The sequence below is a fragment of the Bos mutus genome, chromosome 10, assembly GCF_027580195.1.
Source record: "Bos mutus isolate GX-2022 chromosome 10, NWIPB_WYAK_1.1, whole genome shotgun sequence".
NCBI lineage: Eukaryota > Metazoa > Chordata > Mammalia > Artiodactyla > Bovidae > Bos > Bos mutus.
In genome coordinates this window covers 54,338,028-54,364,597 of record NC_091626.1, presented here as the reverse complement: position 1 = coordinate 54,364,597, position 26,570 = coordinate 54,338,028, and the positions used below count along the sequence as shown (strand labels likewise).

Here is a 26,570-nt window from a genome sequence, read left to right as displayed (position 1 = left end):
ATTTGCAGGTGACATGATATTATATATAGAAAACCCTAAAGAGTCCAACAAAAAACAATTAGAACTAATAAATTGAGTAATGTTGTGGGGTTCAAATGAATACACAAAAATCTTTTTCATTTCTACACACTATCAGGGCTTCCCCGGTAGTTTAGTGGTAAAGAATCTGTCAGCCAGTACAGGAGACACAGGTTTGATACATGATCTAGGAAGATCCCAAATGCCACAGAGCAACTAAGCCTGTGCACCGCAACCATTGAACCTGTGCTCTAGAGCCTGGGAGCCACAACTACCGAAGCCCACATGCCCTAGAGCTTGTGCTCCACAACAGCAGAAGCCACTGCAGTGAGAAACCTGGGCACCACAGCTAGAGAGTAGCCCCCATTCATGCAACTACAGAAAAACCAGTGCAGCAACAAAGACCCAGCACAGCCAAAAATAAATAAATAGAGTTATTGCATTTTTTTAAAAGCTATCAGAAAGCAAAATTAAGAAAACAATCCCATTTACAGTTGTATCAAAAAAAAAAAAAATTTAGGATTACATTTAACCACAGTGTTCAGGACCTGTACACTGAAAAACTACAAGACATCAAGGAAAGTAACTGAAGAAAACACAAATAAATGGAGAGATAGTTTGTCCTCATGGGTTGGAAGAATTAATAGTGTTAAATGTCTGTACTAATCAAAGCAGTCCACAGATTAAATACAATCCCAATAAAAATTCCAATATCATTTTTCATAGAAACAGAACAAGGAATTCTAAAATGTGTGTGGGACCAAAAAAGACCTCAAGCAGCCAAAAAATCTTGAGAAAGAAGAACAAACCTTCAGGCATCATACCCCCTGATTTCAAACTCTATTTTGTAACAATATGGTATTGGCATGAAAACACATAGTTGAATGAAGCTGAATAGAGGCCAGAAATAAACCCACACATATATAGTCAATTAACTTACAACAAAGAAGCCAAAATTATGCAGTGGGATAAGGACAGTCTCTTCAATAAATGTGTTGGGGAAACTGGAAGCTTCATGCAGAAGAATGAAACTGGGATTTTATACCACACGAAAAATTTCCTCAAACTGGATTGAAGGCTTGAACACAAGACCTAAAATCATGAACTCCTAGAAGAAAAGATAGGTAGCAAGACCCACTTCTTTTTTTTTTTCCCAATGTATATATGTACCACATCTTTTAATTAATTTTTTTATTGAAGGATAATTGCTTTATAGAATTTTGTTTTCTGTCAGACCTCAATATGAATCAGCCATAGGTATACATATATCCCTTTCCTTTTGAACCTCCCTCCCATCTCCCTCCCCATCCCACCCCTCTGGATTGATACAGAGCCCCTGTTGAGTTTCCTGAGCCATACAGCAAATTCCCATTGGCTATCTATTTTACATATGGTCATGTAAGTTTCCATGTTACTCTTTCCATACACCTCACCCTCTTCTCCTCTCTCCCCATGTCCATAAGTCTATTCTCTATGTCTGTTTCTCCATTGCTGCTCTGTAGATAAATACTAGAGTACCATTTTTCTAGATTCCATATATATGCATTAGAATATGTTATCTTTCTCTTTCTGACTCAGTTCACTCTGTATAATAGGTTCTACGTTCATCCACCTCATTAGAACTGACTCAAATATGTTCCTTTTTATGGCTGAGTAATATTCCATTGTGTATATGTACCACAACTTCTTTATCCATTCATCTGTCAATGGACATCTAGATTGCTTCCATGTTCTAGCTATTGTAAATAGTGCTGCAGTGAACAATGGGTTACATGTGTCTTTTTCAATTTTGGCCTCCTCAGGGCATATGCCTGGGAATGGGATTGCTGGGTCATATGGTGGTTTTATTCCTAGTTTTATTCTTAAAGAATCTCCATACTGTCTTCCATAGTGGCTGTATCAATTTACATTCCAACCAACAGTGCAAGAGCTTTCCCTTTTCTCCATACCCTCTCCAGAATTTATTGTTTGTAGACTTTTTGATAATGGCCATTCTGACTGGTATGAGGTGATATCTCATTGTAGTTTTGATTTGCATTTCTCTAATAATGAGTGATGTTGAGCATCTTTTCATGTGTTTGTTAGCTGTCTGTATGTCTTCTTTGGAGAAATGTCTGTCTGGGTCTTTTCCCCACTTTTTGATTGGGTTGTTTTTCTGGTATTGAGTTGTATGAGCTGCTTATATATTTTGGAAATTAATCCTTTGTCAATTGTTTCATTTGCTATTATTTTCTCCCATTCTGAGGGTGTCTTTTCACCTTGCTTCTAGTTTCCTTTGCTGTGCAAAAGCTTTTAAGTTTAATCAGGTCTCACTTGTTAACTTTTGTTTTTATTTCTGTTACTCTAGAAGGTCGTCATAGAGGATCTTGCTTTGATATATGTCATAGAGTGTTCTGCCTATGTTTTCCTCTAAGAGTTTTATAGTTTCTGGTCTTACATTTAGGTCTTTAATCCATTTTGAGTTTATCTTTGTGTATGTGTTAGGAAGTGTTCTAATTTCATTCTTTTACATGTAGCTGTCTGGTTTTCCAAGCACCATTTATTGAAGAGGTTGTCTTTGCCCCATTGTATATTCTTGCTTCCTTTGTCAAAAATAAGGTACCCATAGGTGCATGGGTTTATTTCTGGGCTTTCTATCTTGTTCCATTGGTCTATATTTCTGTTTTTGTGCCAGTACCATACTGTCTTGATGACTGTAGCTTTGTAGTATACTCTGAAGTCAGGAAGCTTGATTCCTCCAGCTCTATTCTTCTTTCTTAAGACTGCTTTGGCTCTTCAGGGTTTTTTGTGTTTCCATATGAATTGTGAAATTTTTTGTTCTAGCTTTGTGAAAAATGCCATTGGTAATTTGATAGAGGTCACGTTGAATCTGTAGATTGCATTTGGTAGTATAGTCATTTTCACAATATTGATTCTTCCTGCTCAGGAACATGGAATATCTCTCCGTCTGTTCATGTCATCTTTGATTTCCTATAATTTTCTGTGTTCAGGTCTTTTGCCTCCTTAGGTAAGTTTATTCCTAGATATTTAATTCTTTTTGTTGCAATGGTGAATGGGATTGATTCCTGAATTTCCCTTTCTGATTTTTCATTGTTAGTATATAGAAATGCAAGTGATTTCTGTGTATCCTGAATCACTTCTGTGTACAAGTGATTTTTTATCCTGCAACTTTGCTAAATTCACTGATTAGCTCTAGTAATTTTCTGATACTATCTTTAGGGTTTTCTATGTACAGTATCATGTCATCTTCAAACAATGAGAGCTTTACTTCTTCTTTTCCAATCTGGATTTATTTCTTTTTCCTCTGTGACTACTGTAGCTAGAACTTCCAAAACTATGTTGAATAATAGTGGTGAAAGTGGACACCCTTGTTTTGTTCCTGATCTTAGGGGGAATGCTTTCAGTTTTTCACCACTGAGAATAATGCTTGCTATAGGCTTATCATATACAGCCTTTACTATGTTGAGGTGGGTTCCTTCTCTGCCCATTTTTTTAAGAGTTTTAATCAAATGGGTGCTGAATTTTGTAAAAAGCTTTTTCTGCATCTACTGAGATTATCATACGGTTTTTAATCTTTCAATTTGTTAATATGGTGTGTCACATTGATTGATTTGCATATATTGAAGAATCCTTGCATTCCTGGAATAAACCCAACCTGGTCATGCATGGTGTATGAGCTTTTTGATGTGTTGCTGAATTCTATTTGCTAAAATTTTGTTGAGGATTTTTGCATCTATGTTCATCAGTGATATTGGCCTGTGGTTTTCTTTTATTGTGTTGTCTTTGTCTGGTTTTTGTATCAGGGTGATGGAGGCCTTGTAGAATGAGTTTGGAAGTGTTCCTTCCTCTGCAATTTTTTGAAAGAGTTTTAGAAGGATAGGCTTTAGCCTTCTCTAAATGATTGATAAAATTCTCCTGTGAAGCCGTCTGGTCCTGAGCTTTTGTTTTTTGGGAGATTTTTGATCACAGCTTCAATTTGAGTGTTTGTAATTGGGTTGTTCATAATTTCTGTGTCTTCCTGGTTCAGTCTTGGAAGATTAAACTTTTCTAAGAATCAGTACATTTCTTCCAGGGTATACATTTTATTGCCATATAATTGTTCATAATAGTCTCTTATAATCCTTTGTATTACTGCATTGTCTGTTGTAACCTCTCCTTTTTCATTTCTAATTTTGTTGAGTTGATTCTTCTCCCTTTTTTCCTTGATGAGTCTGGCTAAAGGTTTGTCAATTTTGTTTATCTTCTCAAAGAACCAGCTTTTAGTTTTATTAATCTTTACTATTGTTCCTTTCATTTCTTTTTAATTTATTTCTGTCAGATCTTTGATTTCCTTTTTGATACCTTCAGTAACCTGTTGGTTATTTAGAAATGTGTTGTTTAATCTCCATATGTTTGTGTTTCTCACAGGGTTTTTTTTTGTTTTTGTTGTAATTGATATCTAGTCTCATAGTGTTGTGGTCAGAGAAGATGCTTAATATGATTTAAGTTTTCTTAAATTTACTGAGGTTTGATTTGTGTCCCAAAATGTATCCTGGAGAATGCACTTGAGAAGAAGATGTATTCTTCTGCATTTGGATAAGACCCACTTCTTGATGTGGATCTTGGCGATGATTTTTTTTTAATCTGACAGCAAAGATAGAATTTTTAAAAATCAAAGATAAACAAATAGAACTGCATTAAAACTATCAGCCAAATAAAAAGGCAACCTAGTGAGTTGCAAGTCATATATCTGTTAAAGGGTTAATATTCAAAGTGTATAAAAAATCATTCAACTCAACAACAACAAAAATAATTTGATTTTTCAATTGGGTAGAAGATATAAATAGACATTTTCCAAAAGAGACATCAAGATGAATAAGAGGTATATGAAAAGATGCTCAGCATCACTAATCATCAGGGTAATGCAAATCAAAACCACAATGAACTATCATCTCACACCTGTCAGAGTGACTGTTATCAAAAAGACAACAAATTACAAGCATTGGTGAGGATGTCAAGAAAATTGAACCCTTGTGTGCTGTTGGCAGGAATATAAATTGGTGCAGTCACTATGAAAAACAGTATGGAGGGTCTTGAGAAATTAAAAATAGAACTACCATGTGATCCAGCTATTCTGCTTCTGGCTGTATATCTGAAAAATGAAAACACTAACTTGAAAATATAGGCACTGCCATGTTCACTGCAGCACTGTTTATAAAAGCCAAGATATGGAAACAACCTAAGTGTCCATCAGTGAGTGAATGGATAAAGACATTGTGCATATACACAGCGGAATATTATTCAGCCTTAAGAAAGAATGAAAGCTTGGCATTTGCAGCAACATGGATGGACCTCAAGAGCATTATGCTAAGTGAAGTAAATCAGACAGAGGAAAGACAAATACAGTGTGATCTCGCATACATGTTGCAACTAAAAATTCTTTTTAAAAAAGCTAACAGAGATAATTTATTGTTGGTTGCGAAAAGGATGATCGTAAAGGCTGGGAAAGATGAGTGAAGTGGGTCCAAGGGTTTAAAAAAAAAAGGCATTTTGAAATCACGCATTAAGTCAGAAGTAGATGCCTTGAATTTGTAGGAGTCCATAACCCAACTAGAACTTTTGGTACACAAATTGAAAGCATGTTCTTATGAAGAAAAGCAGCTGGACTTTATACCATTTCATAAACATGTAATGGTATTTTCCTTTATTTTCTACATAATATACAGATTATCCTTTCATCAATCTTTTTATAGGTAGAAATGTGTCATTGCATTGAGACAGCTTAATTGCACTCTAGGGGCTATTGTCACCATCCTCATTAACTGGCATTTAGGCAGTAGTGGCTCAGCTGGTAAAGAATCCGCCTATAGTGCAGGAGACATGGCTTTGATTCCTGGCTTGGGAAGATTCCCTGGAGAAGGGAAAGGCTACCTACTCCACTACTCTGGCCTGGAGAATTCTTTACAACCCCATAGACTGTATAGTCCATGGAATTCTCCAGGCCAGAATACTGAAGTGGATGGCTTTTCCCTTTTCCAGGGGATCTTCCCAACCCAAGGATTGAACTCAGGTCTCCCACTTTGCTTTACCAGCTGAACCACAAGGGAAGCCTGAAAATATTGGAGTGGGTAGCCTATCCCTTCTCCAGGGATCTTCCTGACCCAGGAATTAATCATGGGTCTCCTGCATTGCAGGCAGATTCTTTACCAACTGAGGTATCAGGGAAACTTGGGGTGGAATTAAATGAAGTAACATGTATGAAGCAGTCCAAAAATGTCTAAGTATTGTTATGTATCCTATGACTGTATTTTGCCACAAGTAGTTTATGATTTTCATTTATATTTTTGTACCTTTAAACAATGTTTACTGTTAACTTACATAGTTTATTTGTAAATGGTATGAATAAACTTTAAAGATAGACTTGCTGCTGAAAATTTTGAGTGACATGTTGGCCATATTAAATGTTAAGCTTAATTTCAAAGTCTGTAAAGCATACTTCAAAAAAAAAAAAAAACAGTACAACAAAAAGAGAAATCTGATCTCAAGAATGGCATTAGACTGTTCGTTATCCTGTGAATAGGACATACTCTGTGCCTTCCCTTTTTTTTGAGTCCTGAATAAATATAATCTGATGCTGAGTTAGATGTTAATTGACACCATATCTTGCTTGATCAAACTGCAGTTAAAGTTATGAAGCAGGAAAACAAGATATAAACTAACCAAGATCTTGACATGGACTGGAATGACCTATGGTGTGTTATATAGTCCTGGTTTCAAAATTGTGAATAAGTAGGATAGCCTATAAATGGCTCAGACAGCAAAGAATCTGCCTGTGATGCAGGAGATCCAGGTTTGATCCCTAGGTCGGGGGGAACCCCTGGAGAAGGGAATGGCTACCCAGCCCGGGATTCTTGCTGGGAGAATGCCATGGACAGAGGAGCCGATAAATACTTGATTATTGATATATTAAAGAGTCATTGAATACCTGGAACTTCTCAGTAGGGAAGAGGCTGTAATAATGAAATTCTTTTTCTTTGGTAATTAGAACCACTGAAGATTGGTTAGACCACCTCACAATCTAGGGCTCTCTCTCTCAAGCAAAGTGCTCAGATACCCATTTGAGGATAGCCGTTTCCATACCTGGCAGAAAGTTGAACTATACAACCTTCTGAACTCATTTCACAAAGAAATTGATGACCTGTTCAGGTGTTGTTATTGCTACTTTCAAACTGAGGCACTCTGTTTTCTCTTAGACGTATAAGATTTCAAAGTGTAGAGTGTTGAGTCATAAGTAGTTTTATTCCCAACATTGCCTTCTGTTTGATTCAGGAGGTATAATTTGAGCTGTTTATATGTCTCCAAAGTACGTTTTACATTTATCTGCTAAAGAATATTTTAAAGGTAAGTTCATTGTTTTAAAAATTTATTCTCCCGATGAATTCCCCTCTTTTAGTGGCATAAATAAGGGTCAAAAACCAGATGAAACTGTATGTTCACATTCTAAAATCATACTCAGGATTAGTTCAATTTGACAAGCAAATTTTGCATCGGTCATCCTGACACTTAGTTTTGCCAACCTTCTGCCTACCCCTTCTGCCAAAGTAAAGAACTTTAGTGTACTAATACAGTGAAAAAAAAAAAAAAATCAAAACCTCAGTCACAAAAGGAGGATAGAATGGATATTATATCTCTCATTAGACTCATTGCTTTCTCTTTATATGATTTCAGGTTTTTTAGGCCCACCTGCCAGTGCTGTTATAGGAGCCAGTGGGCACTGTTTTCTTTTTTGCTTCATTTGCACATTGCTTCAATGTGTTTCTTTAAGGTTTCTTGTCATTTTAAATATGACATACTTACTAAGTCATATTTAAAGTCATATCAAGTTATATGTCATATTAAGGTTTAATGTGATTCTTCAGTCTTGTTCCTTGTTCTAAGAATACAGTGGTGAACCAAATAGACATGGTCACTGCCCTGGTTGAACTTACAGTCTAATGGAGGAGACAAACAACAAATAAATTAGCTGTTACATAATTGGGAGCTAGGAGAATAAAAGATACAAAGTACACAGATAAGGAAGGTGGTGAGGGCATGGCAGGAGAGCGCTGCTTTGGATAGGGAAGACAGAAGAGACCCTTTCAAAATCATACCAGTATGGAACTTGAAGGGTAAGAAAATATTCGAGGTAAAGGAAACAAGTATCATGGCCCTAAGCTGTAAAAGAGCTTATTCACATTTTCTTGCTGTGCTCGTTTAAATCATAAAGATGACTGATTTAACTTGCTAGTGAAATGGTTATGATTTGATGCAGTTCATTTATTTAAATTGTCAGTTCTGCAGAAGATCATTGCTTCACTTTGCACTTTAAACCTTGGCCCCTGAACCGATGGGATATCACATTTAGTCTCAGCTTAAATATGATGTGTCTAATATTCCTTATAGAGGGAATTCGCAGTACATATCAGCTCCTTTCCCTTCTCCCTGCTCTGCAGCATTGTTGAGAATTCGTCTGCTAGGCACCTCCACTCCTTCCCCCAGCCCCACCCACAACAGGAGTGTGCGGTGCTTGGTGCTGCAACAGGGAGGGTACAATCAAGAAAAACACCAGTCTTCAGACCTACCCATCTTCTCTGTTGAGGCTCCCATCCTTCTCCTGAGTGTCTACCAATTTGACTTCCAAGTTCAGATCACTTCAAAGATGTTGCCAGCATACTCAACCATCCACTACAAGAACTCAAGTCCCAGTTACCACTATATGCTGCCCATTCTAGTGGATTTTCTTGTTTATCCTAAACCTCTCTCCTTGGATCTCTACCACATGACTTCTTCATCAAGAAGCTATATTGGTTGATTCTGAAATGGGGAGTGAGCAGGGAGATTTGACTGAGTTATTTTGCAGTTCTTCAGACTTCCTCTTTGGTATGCCTCAGGTAGTGGTTCTCCCAAAGGCCAAGAAGAAATGGCCTTTTCCTGCTGCTGAACTGGTGAAGGAGGAATTGGTCTTCTACCTAGGACTGGCAGCTGTAGAGAAAGACAGAGTACCTGATTCTAGTAGTAGTTAAGACTTGGCTTGTTTCCCTGGTCCCACTTGAAGTTACTGCCTTATTAATTTTTCTTGGCATTAATAGGGGTGATAGGGATGAGAACACTGTGCCTTCATTTTTTTCCCTTACTGGTAAAATGAGAATGTTGGTATAGATGATCCCTAAGGTTCCTTTAGTCATAATATATCATGTTTGTAATCTAAACCATGTAGTAGTCTTGTCTCTGTCTGACACTCATAATGTTTACATTGGAAATTATTCCAGTATATGAGCTTGAGACATATGTGGAAACATAGAGCCCAACTGGTTGAGTGTTAGTTTCTGCTGTTAAAAGCAGTAATACTGTATGCCCTGAGGATGAAACAAACTAAGCCTGAGTTAGTCTTTAAAGAAGGATGAGCATGTATCAATGAAAATTGTAGTGAATGACTTGAAGATGTGTTTCTTCACTTTGTCATAAGGGTCAGATTTTACTGAAATGACACTGTGCTAATGTGATTCTGAGTTCTGTTGCTCTCTAAATTGATCTCTCCTTCTCTTGCAGGAGCTATTGTGACAATCTTGGTTACCATCCATTAAGTGCTGCTGACTTCGGGAAGATTATGAAAAATGTCTTTCCAAACATGAAGGCACGTCGTCTGGGCACAAGAGGCAAATCTAAATATCCTTTACCAGTTTGATTTTCAGTGATTTCTTAAAGTTCTCACTTATTACTGAACATCTGCTGTTGTAGTTCAACTAGCAACTATATTTTTTTTTTGCAACTATATTTAGAAATAAATTTAAATCAACAAATATAAACAACTCAAAAGTACTTAGAATAATTGTAAATGTTATTCTCCCAGCTATTTATCACACTGAAAGAGAAATAACAAATGGTAGTTATTAAGACTGTGATAGATCTCACCTTACTTTGTCACTGTAATGTGTCCTTAATGGTTTGATCTTCTTTTCCTTAGTAATGAGGATTATCAAGGTATACCATAGGACAGCACTTGAAAATTATATGAGTAAAAGTGGAAAAAGATGTTAGCTTATCATCTTTCCTTCCTCTACCTTAGAAACATAGGGCTCTCCCTGGTGATATATACAACGTTCAAAAAATTTTCTTGTGGAACTTGGCCTGCAGGATTAGTGTTATCTTTAAACTGTTTTTCATCCAATCATCTAAAGGCTATTTTAAAATTAAACCAGGGCATAGAAAAGGCCCCATAGGAGCAAACAGAAGTAAGGAAATTAAAATTAAGACTTTATTATAAAGTTCTTCCTACCCTTGGAAGAAGATTGTCACATGGAGGGTTAGAAATCCTATTAGAAATACATCATTTCTCTCTGCTTAGCTGTTGGCCTCTTTCAAATCATGAAAATTCTTCTGTGGAGGAGATGAGAAGGGGAAGGGGAGAGGCTGCTTTTCTAAAATGACTCCAGGCAGGTGTTCTTTAACTACTAGTTGCACGACCTAGTCTTGTTTCCTGAGTGCAAACAAAAATGTCTTGGTGTGTCATTGGCATGTTACAGGTGATAATCCTGTGTGTTTCAGTGGAAAAAGAGAAGTGAAAAGGTTAAAGCCCTTGTGACACTCTTAAGAGTTGTTTTTGTCCCTGTGCCCTGGCTAGAGTTTCCCTTCTCTCTGCCAGGTTTCCATCTGGATATTCCTTTCCTTCTGACCTGTTTGTTACTGGTGGCTGGCACAGCTTATTAGGAACATTTATTCATAAAATTTATACCAGATGAGAATCATTTTGTTTCCTTTAAGATGGTAATATTCTATAAGAACTGTTGCAGTTTCAAAAGAGTAAAGGTGTCCTGAGTTTCTAATATTAAAGTCTCTTCCTAAAGAACTCAGAAAGTAGATGATGTCTCAGGCCGATTTTATTATCATTTCATATATGGTTGCTTTCCAAGTGCTAACTATATAAACAGTTCATTTAATGTAGAGTACTTTAGACCTTGACCATTTATTACATATTGCTACAGTGGACTAAGAAAAAAAGCTTTTGTTCATATGCCAACACTGCCCAATCTTGATTTTCACAAAACTGGAGATGGGGTAAGAATTTCTGCTTTTTATTTTTAATAAGTAAAATTGTACATTATTATCAACATCGAAATGCATACTGCATAGTCTCATTTGGATAAACAAACAACGATCATGTGTTTGGACTGTTCGGTCCATAGAATTCTCCTGGCCAGAATACTGGAGTGGGTAAGTTGTTCCCTTCTCCAGGGTATCTTCCCAACCCTGGAATTGAACCCAGGTCTCCTACACTGCAGGTGGATTCTTTACCAGCTAAGCCACCAGGGAATCCCAAGTAAAATTGTACCTTATTATCAACATTGAAATGCATACTACGTAGTCTCATTTGGATTAAACCAGGGACCAGGAACTGCGCCTTTTATTAAATAAATGAGCCAAAAACTCAACAATGGCTGGACACTGTTAGCGTACATTACTTATTTCACATGGCTCTTGAAATTAAGGGGAAAAAAAGATGGATCTAAAGTTACTGATTTATAGATATATTCATAGTATATATCATCAAATGGAATATTTGAGCTACAGAGTAATGTGTATAGAATGAATATTTTCAGAAGAGAAAATATAGTTCATGGCATAGTTTGTTTTCTTGATGTTAGAAAAGGCTTTTAGAAGAATTCAGATCTGTTATTCTTCATGTATGTTTAATAACATATGTTTAGATGTTATATTCACAATGCTGCTGATGGCTATGCACCAGTAGGTACAGGCATAGGACTCATATTTGCAAGGATCTACTTTTATGCCTGCCAACACCAGTCACTTAGTACTGCTTTGACCTGACAGATTCAGATTATATCTTCTGATTAAAGGGCTTCACTGGTGGTTTAGACAGTAAAGAATCAGCCTACAATGCAGGAGACCCAGGTTCACTCCCTGGGTCAAGAAGATCCCCTGGAGAAGGAAATGGCAACCCACTCCAGTATTCTTGCCTGAAGAATTCCGTGGACAGAGGAATCTGATGAACTACAGTCCATGGGGTCACAAAGAGTCAGACACAACTGAGTGACTTTCACTCACTCACTTCCTATGTATCTTGAGTGTACTTCAATTTAATTTCTCTTAACTTTCTTTTTAAAAGTCTACCCCCCCCGACCCCCCTTTTTTCTTCTGTTTAGTTGGAAGGCGCTGAACCTTCTGGGCAGCTTCAGAACATTGATGAAGAAGTTATCTCTTCTGCCTGCCGTCTTGTGTGTGAGTGGGCCCAGAAGGTGTTAAGCCAGCCATTTGACACAGTCTTGGAATTAGCCCGCTTCCTTGTAAAAAGTCACTATATAGGCACCAAGTCGATGGCAGCACTTACTGTAATGGCAGCAGCACCACCAGGTACAAAATTATTAACAAGCTGAAACTGACAGGGTGTTACTACATCTAGAGTTGGTGGTAAAAAAAGAGTTTAGCCATAAAACTTCTTTCTCTTTTTAGTATTTGTATATGTTCACTCTTCGTTTAATACTAAATTCAGATGGACTTATTGAGCTAACAAAAATAATAATGATAGTTTTTCATGATAAAATTTAAGTTACAGCTTTGTATGTTAATCTGCTTAAATATGAAACCGTTATGATTTGGCAGTTGGTATTTCATTAATTTTTCCATTGCTATTTTAAAGTTTAAGGAATATATATATGTGCACTTTTAAGTATATATGTGTTTCTAAATTAATAAATATTACAAGTAAATAGTAAAGTTAAGTTTTTAAATTACTTGCTGAGACTCCTGTCCCCAAAACTAATACTTATAAATGAAATGATCTTTGGACTATGTGAAAGGTACCTAGTCTCACAAAAAGTAAACCATGTGAATGAAGCATTACTATGAAATAACGAGTGACTTTTTAAATATGCATTCAAATAGCTATTTTTATTCAGATAGGAGCTCTAGAATTGACAGTTTGAGGACTGTCAGTATCACTAGAATAATGACTCCCTTGTAAGTTAATAGCTGCATAAAGTACCTGTTTTCATGAAATTTTTTAAATGTCTTATTTCGGTCATACTTTAATAACCTAAGAAAGAGTGAATAAATTTTGTTATTACTCTAGGAAATTATAACTTTTAAAAAAAAATTTATTAATGTGAAATGGTAGATTTCTGACAGTGAGGACTATAATTATACTCTTGAATAACTTTACTTTTTTATCTTAACTTCATTATTTTAATAAGAAATCCTTTTCCTCTATGTTTAAGAAGCTTTAAGCATTTGTGGTATGTGTGTGAGATTGTTCTGTTATCTCTTTTTTTTGTCATTTGAGGACCATCAGTGTGATCAAAATAGCCTTTTACAAGAGCCTCATCATAATTTTTCTTATCTCAATATAAACTGGATGACTCAAATCCATACATTTACAGTTACACAGGGGCTGAAGTGCATGGGCAGCCTGATGTAGCTAGTTAGTTCACATCTGTTACCTCATTTATTCCCATGGCAATCCTGTAAGAGACATGATATTTATTCCCATTTTAAAGATCAGGGAAAAAGTAAGACTAAGGGAAGTTAAGTAATTTGTCCATAGTCAGATGAATTGTGGAGCCAGAATTTGAATCCTGATTTGTCTGTCTCCAAAACCAAGGTTACTCCTTTACATAAGACTGTTCTAGCTTCTGGCAAAACAGGTTCAAAAAATCTTATGGGCCCTTCAACTTTCAATGTTCCCTTTCTCCTACCCCTACTGACACCCAGAAGAGGAACACATTGAAGATTTAAGAGATAACATAGGTATCTAGATATCATGATATCTATGATATCATAGGTATCTAGATATCATGATATCTTTGATATCATAGATATCATATCAAAGAAACATCTGTCTTATTTCCCACAGTATTCACATAGGCTGACTGAAAAAAGAATGTTGAATTAATAGATTTTTAAGGCATAAGTGTGAAAAAAGGTATATTCTATAAATGAAAATACTGACAATCATATAAGTAAACATTTGTATAAATAGATAATATATATTATACAATATATAAATAGACATTTGTAACTTTTTGAAAGTAGCTTGAGAGGCTGTTCTTTTAACAACTGTGTCATTATTCAGTATTTTAGAATCTCCTGCAATTTTGTTCTCAGCCACTGCCACTTTTAAAAATACCTTTTGTAGTGAATAATCTTCATCCTTTGAAGATGAATCTGTTTTTTTATAGTCTCCATATTAAGAACAGGTTGTATTACAGATGTCCTTTTCTAAGTCAGCTGCTTGGAACCCGTTCCTGTCCAGAAACCCTGGCAGGAGGCATCAGAGAGCTTTGGGCGGTTGGCAGAGGCTCTTGGGGTGCAGGTGCTGAGTAGCCGGAGCCGAGGCTACGGGTTGCATGGGAGCAGTGCGATTTGAGTTGGATTTGAGGGGAAAAAATAGTACTTAGGTGATTAAAGGGAAGGTCAGAAAATGAGAGATTGTTGAGGAATGAGTGTGTGGGTGAGAGTTTACAGGTACTTTCTCTTCTTCTCGTCTCCCACTCACCAGGCTGTTGCTGTTCACAAGATGAAAAGTAGAACCGTCTGGGGAAGGGAAGGGCAGGGCGTGCCCTCAGGACGGGGTGTCTTCCCCTGGCCTCTCTCCATTCTTCTTACTGACTCTGCTCCCTTTCTGTTGATCTTAATGCCACTCCCTAGATGTGAAATGAGCTTTTGAAAAATTAATTTTATTACATAACCAGTTTTTCTTAAATTAAAATTTATCCCATATTTATTTTATCATTCCTTTTTCTCAGTGTTTCATCTTACTACTGCTTGAAAAAGTTTCCTCGGAGACGCTTTTTTTAGACTTTATTAACTTCAGTCTTACTAAGAAATTCTGCTTAATTTCTCCTAAGTCATACTGATATAATTGTATCAGTTAAAACTGTAGTACCTATTTTTATGAAATTCTTGTGGAATTAAAGACTTGTTTTCCCCATGCATTCTTTCCTACGATATAGATGGTTTCTGCAAATATGTATTGAGTGCCCCTTGTGGGCTGAATATTAAAATCATAAAAATACATGAATTTCTTAATTAGAGAAGAGAGGAAGGAGATTTTCTGACATCTACTGATAAAATCTAAAACATGTTAGCTTGGCACTGACTTGTCTTAACTTCTGCACGTTAGTGATATAGCTACTATTCTTTTCAAAGTCTTCATCTGTTATTGCTGGTTTGACTACCAAGTTGAGCCATATTTTAAGGTTCAATTAAAACCATATTGGCAAGTATTTATAAACTGTAAGTGTAATGTGAGTTAAAATGTCCTGGGTTTGTTGCTTTGTCCAGTAGATGGCTACATAATCAAAGAAATTGAATTGTAACTGCCTTCTCTAAAGAGTATTTATGCTCTCCTTTCTGTTTATTTTCAGGAATTAAAGGAATTACCCAGCCTTCTGCTTTTATACCTACAGCTGAAAGTAATTCCTTTCAGCCTCAAGTGAAGACTCTGCCATCTCCTATTGATGCTAAACAGCAATTGCAACGGAAAATCCAGAAGAAGCAGCAAGAACAGAAACTACAATCCCCTTTGCCAGGAGAATCCTCAGCAAAAAAATCAGAAGGCTCAGCAAGCAACGGAGTGACTAATCTCTCTAATGGGAACCCTGCAATCCTCTCTCCTCAACCTATCGGTATCGTCGTGGCAGCTGTCCCTAGTCCCATTCCGGTAATATAATTAAACAGCATTTGGCATGACTGGGATGGTGGGAAGTCCATTGTTTAATTAAAAGTAGCACAGGAGAAGGCAGCAAGCAGAGGTATGCTGCTGCTGCTGCTAAGCCGCTTCAGTCGTGTCCGACTGTGCGACCCCAGAGACAGCAGCCCACCAGGCTCCCCCGTCCCTGGGATTCTCCAGGCCAGAGCACTGGAGTGGGTTGCCATTTCCTTCTCCAGTGCATGAAAGTGAAAAGTGAAAGTGAAGTCACTCAGTCTTGTCCAACTCTTAGCGACCCCATGGACTGCAGCCCACCAGGCTTCTCCATAAGCAGAGGTATAAATTCAGGTATAAACTGAGTTTGTGACCACACAAAGATTTCACTTCAGTCAGTTGTCTTTTATTCAGGATATACATTGTTGTCTACAAAATAAGCTATAAACAGAACAGAAGTGAAATTACAAGACACATAAGTTTGCGTATAACCAGTCAGAGCTTTACATAGGAGATGAGTCATTTTCAGAGTTGTCAGAGTTGTCATCTCTAGCTCAGCAAAGATGACACAAATGCAGGCTTTTTTTTTTTTTGGTTTAATTTTTTTTTCTTTTTATCATTCAGATGGAACAAAATTATAATGTGTATCGGTAAAACATTAACATAGTCCCGTCTCTGGCTTGCTGAACACGGGACCTCGGGCAAGTCTCTTAGTTACTCTGAGTCTCTCTCCTTATCAGCAAATTGAAGTCTTGGTATACTCCTTGCCTGTCCCACACTTGTTATGTCACAACATAACAAGGTTATGACAAACTGGCTTTTAATATGAGAGAGTATCGTACTAAAGCAAGATGGTATTTTAGGTTGTTATTTGTGATACTATTAGAAAGATATTGTATCTTATTTTTTTCTTGTTTTTATCATTATCATCGTCATCATCCTGTCATTAAAGCATGGAGTACCTGGGAACCATTCTCTTGCACTGATCATTATACAGCGAACTGGGGAAGGCGGTAGTTTTATCTGAGACCTTATCCACAGTGGTTTGTTAGTAATGTCCAAGGTCAGTCCACGTATAAGACAGTCTCCCCTGTGAGTGAGTCATCTTGGCACAAATTCCAGTTAGTTACCTCTATATTAAATAGTTGTGATAGTTCTTCAGATTTTATCTCTGCTCCCTATAACCTCCTTTAAAAAATCATTGTTTTAGCAATGTGAAGTTTTTTACTGACATCTTAATATTCTTCTTACATATCATTGTATTTGGTAACTATTACACTGTGTTGCATGTATTATAGTGTTTATTTATCTGGTCTAAAAGAATTCTTGTCTAACATAGGAACTGTTTTTTGTTTTTTTTTTTAGCATTACATGTATAAAATGCCTCAATACTAATGAATTATATGAATCGCTGTTTATACTCTGGACTTGATAAATCTGGTATTTTTGTTTTCCATCTTTTAACAGGTCCAACGGACCAGGCAGTTGGTAACTTCACCAAGTCCAATGAGTTCTTCTGATGGCAAAGTTCTTCCCCTCAATGTACAGGTGGTCACTCAGCACATGCAGTCTGTGAAACAGACACCAAAGACTCCTCAGAACGTCCCGGCCAGTCCCGGCGGGGATCGTTCTGCCCGGCACCGCTACCCTCAGATCTTACCCAAGCCAGCCAGCACCAGTGCACTCACCATCCGCTCTCCGACTACTGTCCTCTTCACTAGTAGTCCCATCAAGACCGCCGTTGTGCCCACCTCACACATGAGTTCTCTAAATGTGGTGAAGATGACAGCGATATCCCTCACACCCAGCAGCAGCAGTACCCCTCTGAAACATTCTGCCTCAGCAAACAGTGCTACAGGAACAACAGAAGAAGCGCGGACCATCCCACAGATCAAGAATGGTTCTGTTGTTTCACTTCAGTCTCCCGGATCCAAGACCAGCAGCACCGGGGGACCCTCTGCCGTGGAAGTCAAAATGGAGCCTGAGACATCATCAGATGAGCCTCCGATACAGTGCCAAGAGAACTCTGACGGGACCGACGTGCCCAAAACAGCACCTGGTGCCCTCTCGGGACAGAAAAGTAATATAGATGGAGCAGTACAGAAACCTTCCAACGAAGGTGTTGTTGAAATAAAAGCAACTAAGGTTTGTGACCAGAGGACCAAATGTAAAAACCGCTGTAATGAAATTCTGCCAGGCACTTCAACAGGCAATAATCAGAGCACTGTCACTCTCTCCGTTGCCACTCAGAACTTCACTTTCACCAGCACCAGCTCACCATCTAATGGTGACTCAATAAATAAAGACCCTAAAGTGTGCACTAAAAGTCCAAGAAAGCGGCTCTCTTCTGCAATGCAAGAGTCCCAGGTGCCTCCTATAAAGAAACCAATTGTGGAACAGCTGTCTGCAGTTATCCCAGAAGGTCAGAAACCAGGCAGTGTTAAGAAGGACCCAAAGGTTCCACATTCAGGGAAAACAGAGAGCTCAGCAGCAGGTGCTCAGATTTCCAGCAAGGTCTCAACACATGTCAACTCACACATAGTGGCAAGTCAGCCCTTGGATCCCTCTGCTCTTGTTACCAGCGATTCAGCGTTAGAACAGCAAACCACACCATCATCATCTCCAGATATCAAAGTAAAGCTGGAAGGCAGTGTCTTTCTCTTGGACAATGATTCAAAATCAGATGGCAGCTTTAATCCAAATGAGTGGCAACAGGTCACTAAGGATTCTGAGTTTATATCCGCCAGCTGTGAACAACAGCAAGATATCAGTGTTATGACAATTCCCGAGCACTCGGATATCAATGACTTAGAGAAGTCTGTTTGGGAATTAGAAGGAATGCCACAGGACACATATTCCCAGCAGCTGCATGGCCAGATCCAAGAATCTTCTTTGAATCAAATACAAGCACAGTCTTCAGATCAGTTACCTCTACAGTCCGAACTGAAGGAATTTGAGCCTTCTGTTTCCCAAACAAATGAAAGCTACTTTCCTTTTGATGATGAGCTTACACAGGATAGTATTGTAGAAGAGCTGGTGCTCATGGAGCAGCAGATGTCAATGAACAACTCTCATTCTTATGGTAACTGTTTGGGAATGACCCTGCAGAGTCAATCTGTGACTCCAGGAGCTCCAATGTCATCTCACGCCTCCAGCACCCACTTCTATCATCCAATTCATAGCAATGGCACTCCAATCCACACCCCCACCCCGACCCCAACACCCACTCCCACCCCCACCCCAACCCCGACCCCCACATCTGAAATGATTGCTGGGTCGCAGAGTCTGTCACGGGAGAGCCCTTGCTCCAGGCTGGCCCAGACAACACCTGTGGATAGTGCTTTGGGAAGTAGCCGACATACACCCATCGGTACACCACACTCTAACTGCAGCAGTAGTGTCCCTCCCAGCCCCGTGGAATGCAGGAATCCTTTTGCATTTACTCAATAAGCTCCAGTATGGCGTATCATGATGCCAGCATTGTCTCAAGTAGTCCTGTGAAACCAATGCAAAGACCCATGGCCACACACCCTGACAAAACCAAGCTTGAATGGATGAATAATGGGTATAGTGGGGTTGGTAATTCATCTGTTTCTGGCCATGGCATTCTCCCAAGCTATCAGGAACTAGTGGAAGACCGTTTCAGGAAACCTCATGCTTTCGCTGTGCCTGGGCAGTCTTATCAGTCTCAATCCAGACATCATGACAGTCATTTTTGTCGTTTGACTCCTGTCTCTCCTGTGCAGCATCAAGGTGCCACTGTAAATAACACCAATAAACAGGAGGGTTTTGCAGTCCCTGCCCCTCTTGATAATAAAGGAACTAATTCATCTGCCAGCAGCAACTTCAGGTGCCGGAGTGTGAGCCCTGCTGTTCATCGCCAGCGTAATCTTAGTGGAAGCACCCTCTACCCAGTATCTAATATCCCCCGATCCAACGTGACCCCCTTTGGAAGTCCAGTAACCCCCGAAGTTCATGTTTTCACAAATGTCCACACAGATGCATGTGCCAACAACATAGCTCAAAGAAGTCAATCAGTTCCATTGACAGTCATGATGCAAACAGCCTTCCCAAACGCTCTTCAAAAGCAAACGAACAGTAAGAAAATAACCAATGTTTTGTTGAGTAAACTTGATTCTGACAATGATGATGCTGTGAGAGGTTTGGGCATGAACAATCTGCCCTCCAATTACACCGCCCGGATGAATCTCACTCAGATTTTGGAAACGTCCACTGTCTTTCCGAGTGCCAATCCGCAGAATATGATTGATTCCAGCACTTCTATTTATGAATTCCAAGCACCATCTTACCTCACCAAAAGTAATAGCACCGATCAGATCAGTTTTTCTCCTGGGGATAATCAAGCACAATCAGAAATTGGAGAGCAACAGTTAGATTTCAGCAGCACTGTTAAAGACCTGTTGAGTGGAGACAGCTTGCAGACCAGCCAGCAGCTAGTAGGTCAGGTAGCACCTGACCTCACTAATCCTGCGTCTGACTTCTCTAGCGACATCAGGTTGTCTTCTGAGCTCTCAGGCAGCATCAACGATTTGAACACTCTAGACCCAAATCTACTGTTTGATCCAGGTCGTCAGCAGGGACAAGATGATGAACCTACACTGGAAGAATTAAAGAATGACCCCTTGTTTCAACAAATTTGCAGTGACTCCATGAGCTCTATGACTTCATCAGGTTTTGAATGGATAGAAAGCAAGGACCATCCTACTGTTGAAATGTTGGGTTAAATTGTGTTTTATAATATGTAGCACACTGTAACTAAAGACATATGTATTGTATTTGTCTTAATGGAAGTGCCTCCCGCAGCAGAAACACTTACTATTAATTGTGACATTTTAAAAAGAGTTTGCTGCCGAAGTGGTTTCTTCTTCAGTAGGAAATGGTTAGACTCGCCTCAGTTCTTACCAAGTTTCTGAAAAGAGTAGGCTGTAGAAAAACATATTAGGTTTTAAATTTTGTAATGTTCCCCCATTTAATCACATTGTTTGCTAGTAAACAAAAGAATAACCAGCTTTTACAAGAGCAGTCTAGATCTTTATTTTGTATAAGTTCATTTTATTTCATTGGTTGATCTGCACAGATTTTAGAGGAAACCATTGATTTTAGATATAGGATATTTTGTTGTTGTTGGCATTATCTTTTTAAGTATGAAATCATAGCTAAAGTGAACTGTAGACAAGAAGGTCTTCCTTGAAACAGGGATAATATTCAGGTTATTATAAGTATTTAGGCTTGAAGCATAGAGCTACTGTAGAATGAAAAAATAAAATCTCTGTAGGACTTTCTGGGACTTCAGTACCATTTGCACCTGCAACGAAGGGCTTAAATAGGAGGAAATAATGGAAAATGAAATATTAATATAAGGAAAGCAAAAGCTGCACTAAAATTATTAAAAGGAAAAACTAGTAGCCATTTTTATTTGTGACCTTGTGTTAGTCTTCTTTTAAAATGTTAGTTTTAATATGGAGCTACCACAGAAGACGTGCACGCATGCAGGCGTGTGCACACATACACACACACGTATGTAAACAAAGCAAGTAAGTAATGCGAAATGTTGTAATTTAATAGAACAAATGCAAGCATGTTAGAAGAATATCTTATGTTTTATTATCTGGTTAGTTGAGATAGGGAAATTTAGAAGGAAACTAAAAAGCATTTTCTTAGTTTCATCACAATATGTCTGTATGCACATATTAAATTCTATTTAAGATTTATTTTGAAGGTTTTTATTTATAGTATTCTTAAGTCCTCAATTTAGCGACTGGCTCCTTCACTCCTCCTGAACATAGAAATGCAGTTTGATCATGGGATCCCTTTGAAACACAAGCAAGCAGGAGAGAAATAACACAAAAAACTGAAAAGACAACATTTCATCACCCGAGGTCCGAAGTCACAAATCTTTATCTCTGATAAAACAAAGGGGATATCTAATAGTACTTGAAGAAGAGGAGCATTTTATAACATGCTTAATTTATTTATTGTGATAACCACAATTGCAAAAAGAAGCACTCAGGATTTGTTTTAGAATGTTTCTCTCTTATAGCTCCCATTTTGTTTTGTGAATAACTATTTATGAATTTCATGCTGACACAAGTCTTCTCACTAGTTGACAGCTCCATTTAACTGAGTTTCAAGATTAGTTTCAAATAGACTTAAAAATTTGCCATTAAATTTATAAAGTTATTCTTAAACCATTGTCTGCTACCTTGAACCTAACTAAGCTTTCCTTTACCTTAATTAGTAAGCCAATCAGAAGACTACAATCAATGAATATTTAACAAATGTGATGAGTTTAATACGGTTTCATTGTTCAGTAAATTTGCAAGGTAGGATATTAACATTTTGATAAATAAATGGTGCTAGGGTTGGCTCAGAGGTTTATATATTGATATGTCCTAGTTACTGACATTTGTGTGTTTGCTGTTATCTTGATTTAATGATCTGTTAGATATTTTTTCCTTGATGCTAGTTATTTCTTCACTGTACATTGAGACACAGCACTACTGCACACCAAAGTATGCAATACCCAAAGGAAACTGTGTGATTTCTCTTAACAAATGATGGGAGCCTTTCTATATGAGATACTCTGAAAAGGAGATTTTGAGGCCATTCTAATCCCTTGTTTACATTATTAGCTTCCTACTAATATAAAAAATAATGGGAATCTTTTTTGATAAAAATATAAAGACTGGAGGATTTTTAACCCCTGTATAGTATTGCAGCAAACACTTTAAATTTGGTTGAATTCGTTCAGCAAACTTTCTGGGATTCATATATTGCACTAAATTTGTTGAACCTGTGGTAGGCACATCTCTTAGGATAAATGCAACCAATACAGTCCACAGATTAAACTTTTTAAATGTGTTTCATTATGAAAAGACAAAATGTCATCAAAGTGACAGATAAAATTGTCTTATGTAGCAATGTGCATTAATCTCAATGAGATATTTCTATTTCTTATTCTCTTACATGAGAATATTACAGCAGGAAGAATTAAGTTTAGTTTGCTTCACCATGTTAATACATGATCACAAAATGTGCATGAGTGTTATTGACTTATCTTGTACAGTACTAGGTATTCCTGTAACCACTTTTTTTTTCTTGGCTGTATTGAAACTGGTTCAGTGTTAACCAGACAGACATAGTTATTCACAAGTTATTTACTTTTTTATGTTTACTAATTCTGCTTAGTTATTGTTGAATATGTTCTTTTCTCAGATTATTTTCATTGTTTTGATGTTTTAAACATTTTGCATACTGTTTATCATGATAAGACTTCATGAAGTAAATAATTTTGCATATAATTGCAATAAGCACTGACTTTTGAACTGAAAAGAAGGAAAGTGTTTTTTTGTGCAGTGCATCAGAGGTTCATATAAGAGTCTTGTACTATAATGTGCTTTACTACACCATAAATGACAAAAACAAGCCCTGTTTCATGTTTTCATTTAGTGCAAAAAGTCAAGATTTCCCCAGTGTTTTGTTGTCTGTTGTACCTGCTGAAACTACAGTAGTTGAATATTGCAGTAGCATTTCAGTTCTCTTTTTTTATTGAAAGTGCTCAAAAATTGTTTTTTAAATGTTTTCAAAAACAATTAAAAACATTTTATATTAAACTGACTGGATTTTAAAGTGATTTATGGGATCTATTTTATGTAGAGCGCATGTCATTTTGTAAACAGACCTGAAGCACTTCTTCCTTTGATCTCCTGAAAGTTGAGGAAATGGGGGGAAAAAATCAACATAAGGAGGAGCAGTGCTGCTAAATCTAGTCTCTGTCATTAATCCAGAAGGCTATATGGATCTTAGCTTGTTCATCCAAACTCTGCTGTTCACTTAATGATTTTTTTTTTTTTAACTGATGAATGATATAGAGTTTTATGTTGTAACAACAACAACAAATCTTTCCTTTTGTTCATTGACATAAAATGTTTGCTTTAAAATGTTAGTCCATGGTGTACCTAGATATGGGTATTTGGGGATCTTTGAATTGAAAAACCGAAGAAGGCAATGGCAAGCCACTCCAGTACTCTTGCCTAGAAAATCCCATGGATGGAGGAGCCTGGTAGGCTGCAGTCCATGGGGTCGCTACGAGTCGGCCGCGACTGAGCGACTTCACTTTCACTTTTCACTTTCACGCAATGGAGAAGGAAATGGCAACCCATTCCAGTGTTCTTGCCTGGAGAATCTCAGGGGTGGCAGAGCCGGTGGGCTGCTGTCTATGGGGTCGCACAGAGTCGGACAGGGCTGAAGCGACTTAGCAGCAGCAGTAGCAGAATTGAAAAATAATAGAAAATTGGGAAGATTTTAAAGCATATCTATGTCCAAAAGCATTATAGGCATTTTGGTGAACCAGAAATACAAAGTGATAAGTGCACTGAACTTGTAAGCCAGAACTTGAGTTCTAGGTCTGGAAGCAAGAAAGACCACCTAGAAATTTCAAATCTTAAAGAGTAAGAAGCCACAGTCTGACTTGAAGTTTTCTCACTTTTGATACTAAGATGCAGCAACAACCAGTGCCTAGGACTGTAACTTATATTGATTGTAGCCAGGTCTTGCCTGAGCCAGAGCCTCCTTCTTTGTGAAACAGATCTATGTAGGTTTTCAGTAGCCCCGCTCTCACCACAGGACCAGAGCCCTGAGTGTGGACAGGTGGTAGAAGCAATCATAAAAGGCAAGAAGAGTGGAGATTGGGAAGGGAGGAAGAGAAGAGCAGGAAGACTCATAAGAGAAGCCTGCAAACAAAAATTCTAAAGTACTTGAAGAAAATGAAAAATCCTAAGGAAGACAGTCAGCAGTCACTCAAGGTAAAAGTCATGTACTCTCTGTATAGTTAAGTATTTAGGATTCTCAGTAATAAAGGGGGGTGGTGTAATTTTTGTATGATCAAGAATAGGCAAACAAAACAGGAACCAGTGGATACAATAAACCAGGAAGGCATTCTGGAGGAAAAGTGTTGTGTAGTACTTGAGGTGCTTTTGGCTACAACTAGAGAAAACCCAACAGTGGATTAAGCCATAAAGACATTTATCTTAGCTTAATAAGAATTTTGGTGATAGGAGGTACTGAAGGTTCATTCAGTGACTTGTTTTTCTTCTGTGTTCTATCAGCTTCAACGTTGCTGTTCTGTGTCTGTTGCCTCATGGTCACAAGATGGCTGCCACAGCTCCAAATATTTTACCTTCATACATCCCAAACAAGGTGGTAAGGGCAGCTCTCAGCCTTTTATCAGAGAGAAAAAGAAAAATATTTCCCAGGCTCTCCCATTACTCCCTCCCACTCTATCCCCAACTTCGTCTTATTAGAAAAAACAAGTTCAGAGACCTACCCTAAAACTGACTAAGATTCTTGATTCATTTTTTATAGCTATGGGAGGGGCCCATTTTCAGGAGCATGTGATCATCTACCTAAAATAAGTCCCATAACCTAGAGAAGATACAAGGAACTTAAGATTTAGTGCCCACTCTTGAGAGAAGCTCACAGTCTTGTGAAGAACTAATTGTGTGTTCTTTGAGAAGTGCCAAATAGAGGTATATGTGACGTGCTATCTGGAAGGAAAACAGGGAGAATTCACACTGAGGATCCAAGAACTGGGCAAAAGAAGGTTCTTCCTGTTAACTAACCTGTGGTTTGCCTTCCCCCTCTAGAGAAAAATCAGATATTATTGAATATCATAAATGCAAATTGCCTCAGTACCTGCTACTGTCATAGAAGACCAAAATTTTGATTTTTGTTAAGACTGTAGAGATTTATTTTGACAAACATTGCTATAAATGAATTTTAAACAATTAGAATTACAGATTTTATGGATGGGATAATTTATCAATCGTGTATAATCTGAAATTTTTAAAAATGTGTATGACCATCCCTGGATCTCTAATCTGCGCATAAGTTTAGAAAGGGAAAAACAAAAAGACTATGATTTTCTAGATTTTATGTCTAAGAAGTACTTGATTTGGGAGAGAAAGGAAAATAATTTTGTAAATGAAATACATCATGAGGATGGTATTACTACCATATATAGAATATTCTCTTGCACTAAACCCTGTGCTAAATACTGCATGTATATTTTGGTTTTCTCACTGTAACAATTCTGAAAGAATATTGTTTTTCAAATGAAAATTTTAGCTCAGAGATCAACTGGTAGGAGTAATAGCTAATAATAGGAAAAGCTGTAATTAACTTGGTTCCAAAGCCTAGTTCTTAACTATGACACTGTATCTAAAGATACTTCTTCAAATTACCTGCTGTATTAGTTTGATTTGCTGGCTTCTTTGAAATGTTCTTTCTGGCTTAAAATTAAGGTTGATTTTTTTGGGAATTTTCTTTCTGTGTAACTTATCCTTATATTTTTTATACTTCCTTTGCATTTTTATTTTGGGATTTTGCTGTATTTTGTGACTTTCCTCTAAACAAATTCCTTTCCCTTCTCTCTATCCTTGGAAATATATGCCCTCGTGTATTGGAAATCAAGGGGGAAGTAAGATTTAAATAGAAAATTTTATTTTGAACATAGCCTTTCAAGCACGTCTTACCAGGTATGCCTAATCGTATCTACTTTAAAATCACCTTTTAAATGTCACCAGGAAATAAAAACTAGACAAAAAATGTTTTGTTGAACAAATGATAAATTGCCTAAAATATGTCAGTGTCTGTGCCGGGAGTTAGAGAAAATGTCTGCCATTTTGAAATTTTACAGTATGATGAGGAAGAGATGCACAATGAACAGGATTGCAGGATGCAGTCACTGTAGCAGAGACTGCTATTTGCCACTAGCACATTCTCTTAGCCATCTGCACAAAAGACACTCACCAGCTTCCCTCATAGCTAAGTGGAGCTACTTACCAAGTACTCGGCC

The 26,570-nt window shown here is 37.6% G+C and overlaps 1 protein-coding gene across 1 annotated transcript in view; it reads left to right on the top strand.

The window, feature by feature from the left end:
• Window positions 1–23,328, top strand: part of RFX7 (regulatory factor X7) — a 141,171-nt gene extending 117,843 nt beyond the window's left edge. Inside the window, 6 exon segments of the mRNA XM_070377950.1 lie at window positions 9,586–9,706; window positions 11,011–11,091; window positions 12,198–12,405; window positions 15,417–15,712; window positions 17,162–19,136; window positions 19,139–23,328. Coding sequence (XP_070234051.1) covers window positions 9,586–9,706; window positions 11,011–11,091; window positions 12,198–12,405; window positions 15,417–15,712; window positions 17,162–19,136; window positions 19,139–20,439 — 3,982 coding nt within the window. The 3' untranslated portion in view covers window positions 20,440–23,328.
• The last annotated feature ends 3,242 nt before the right edge of the window (window positions 23,329–26,570 follow it).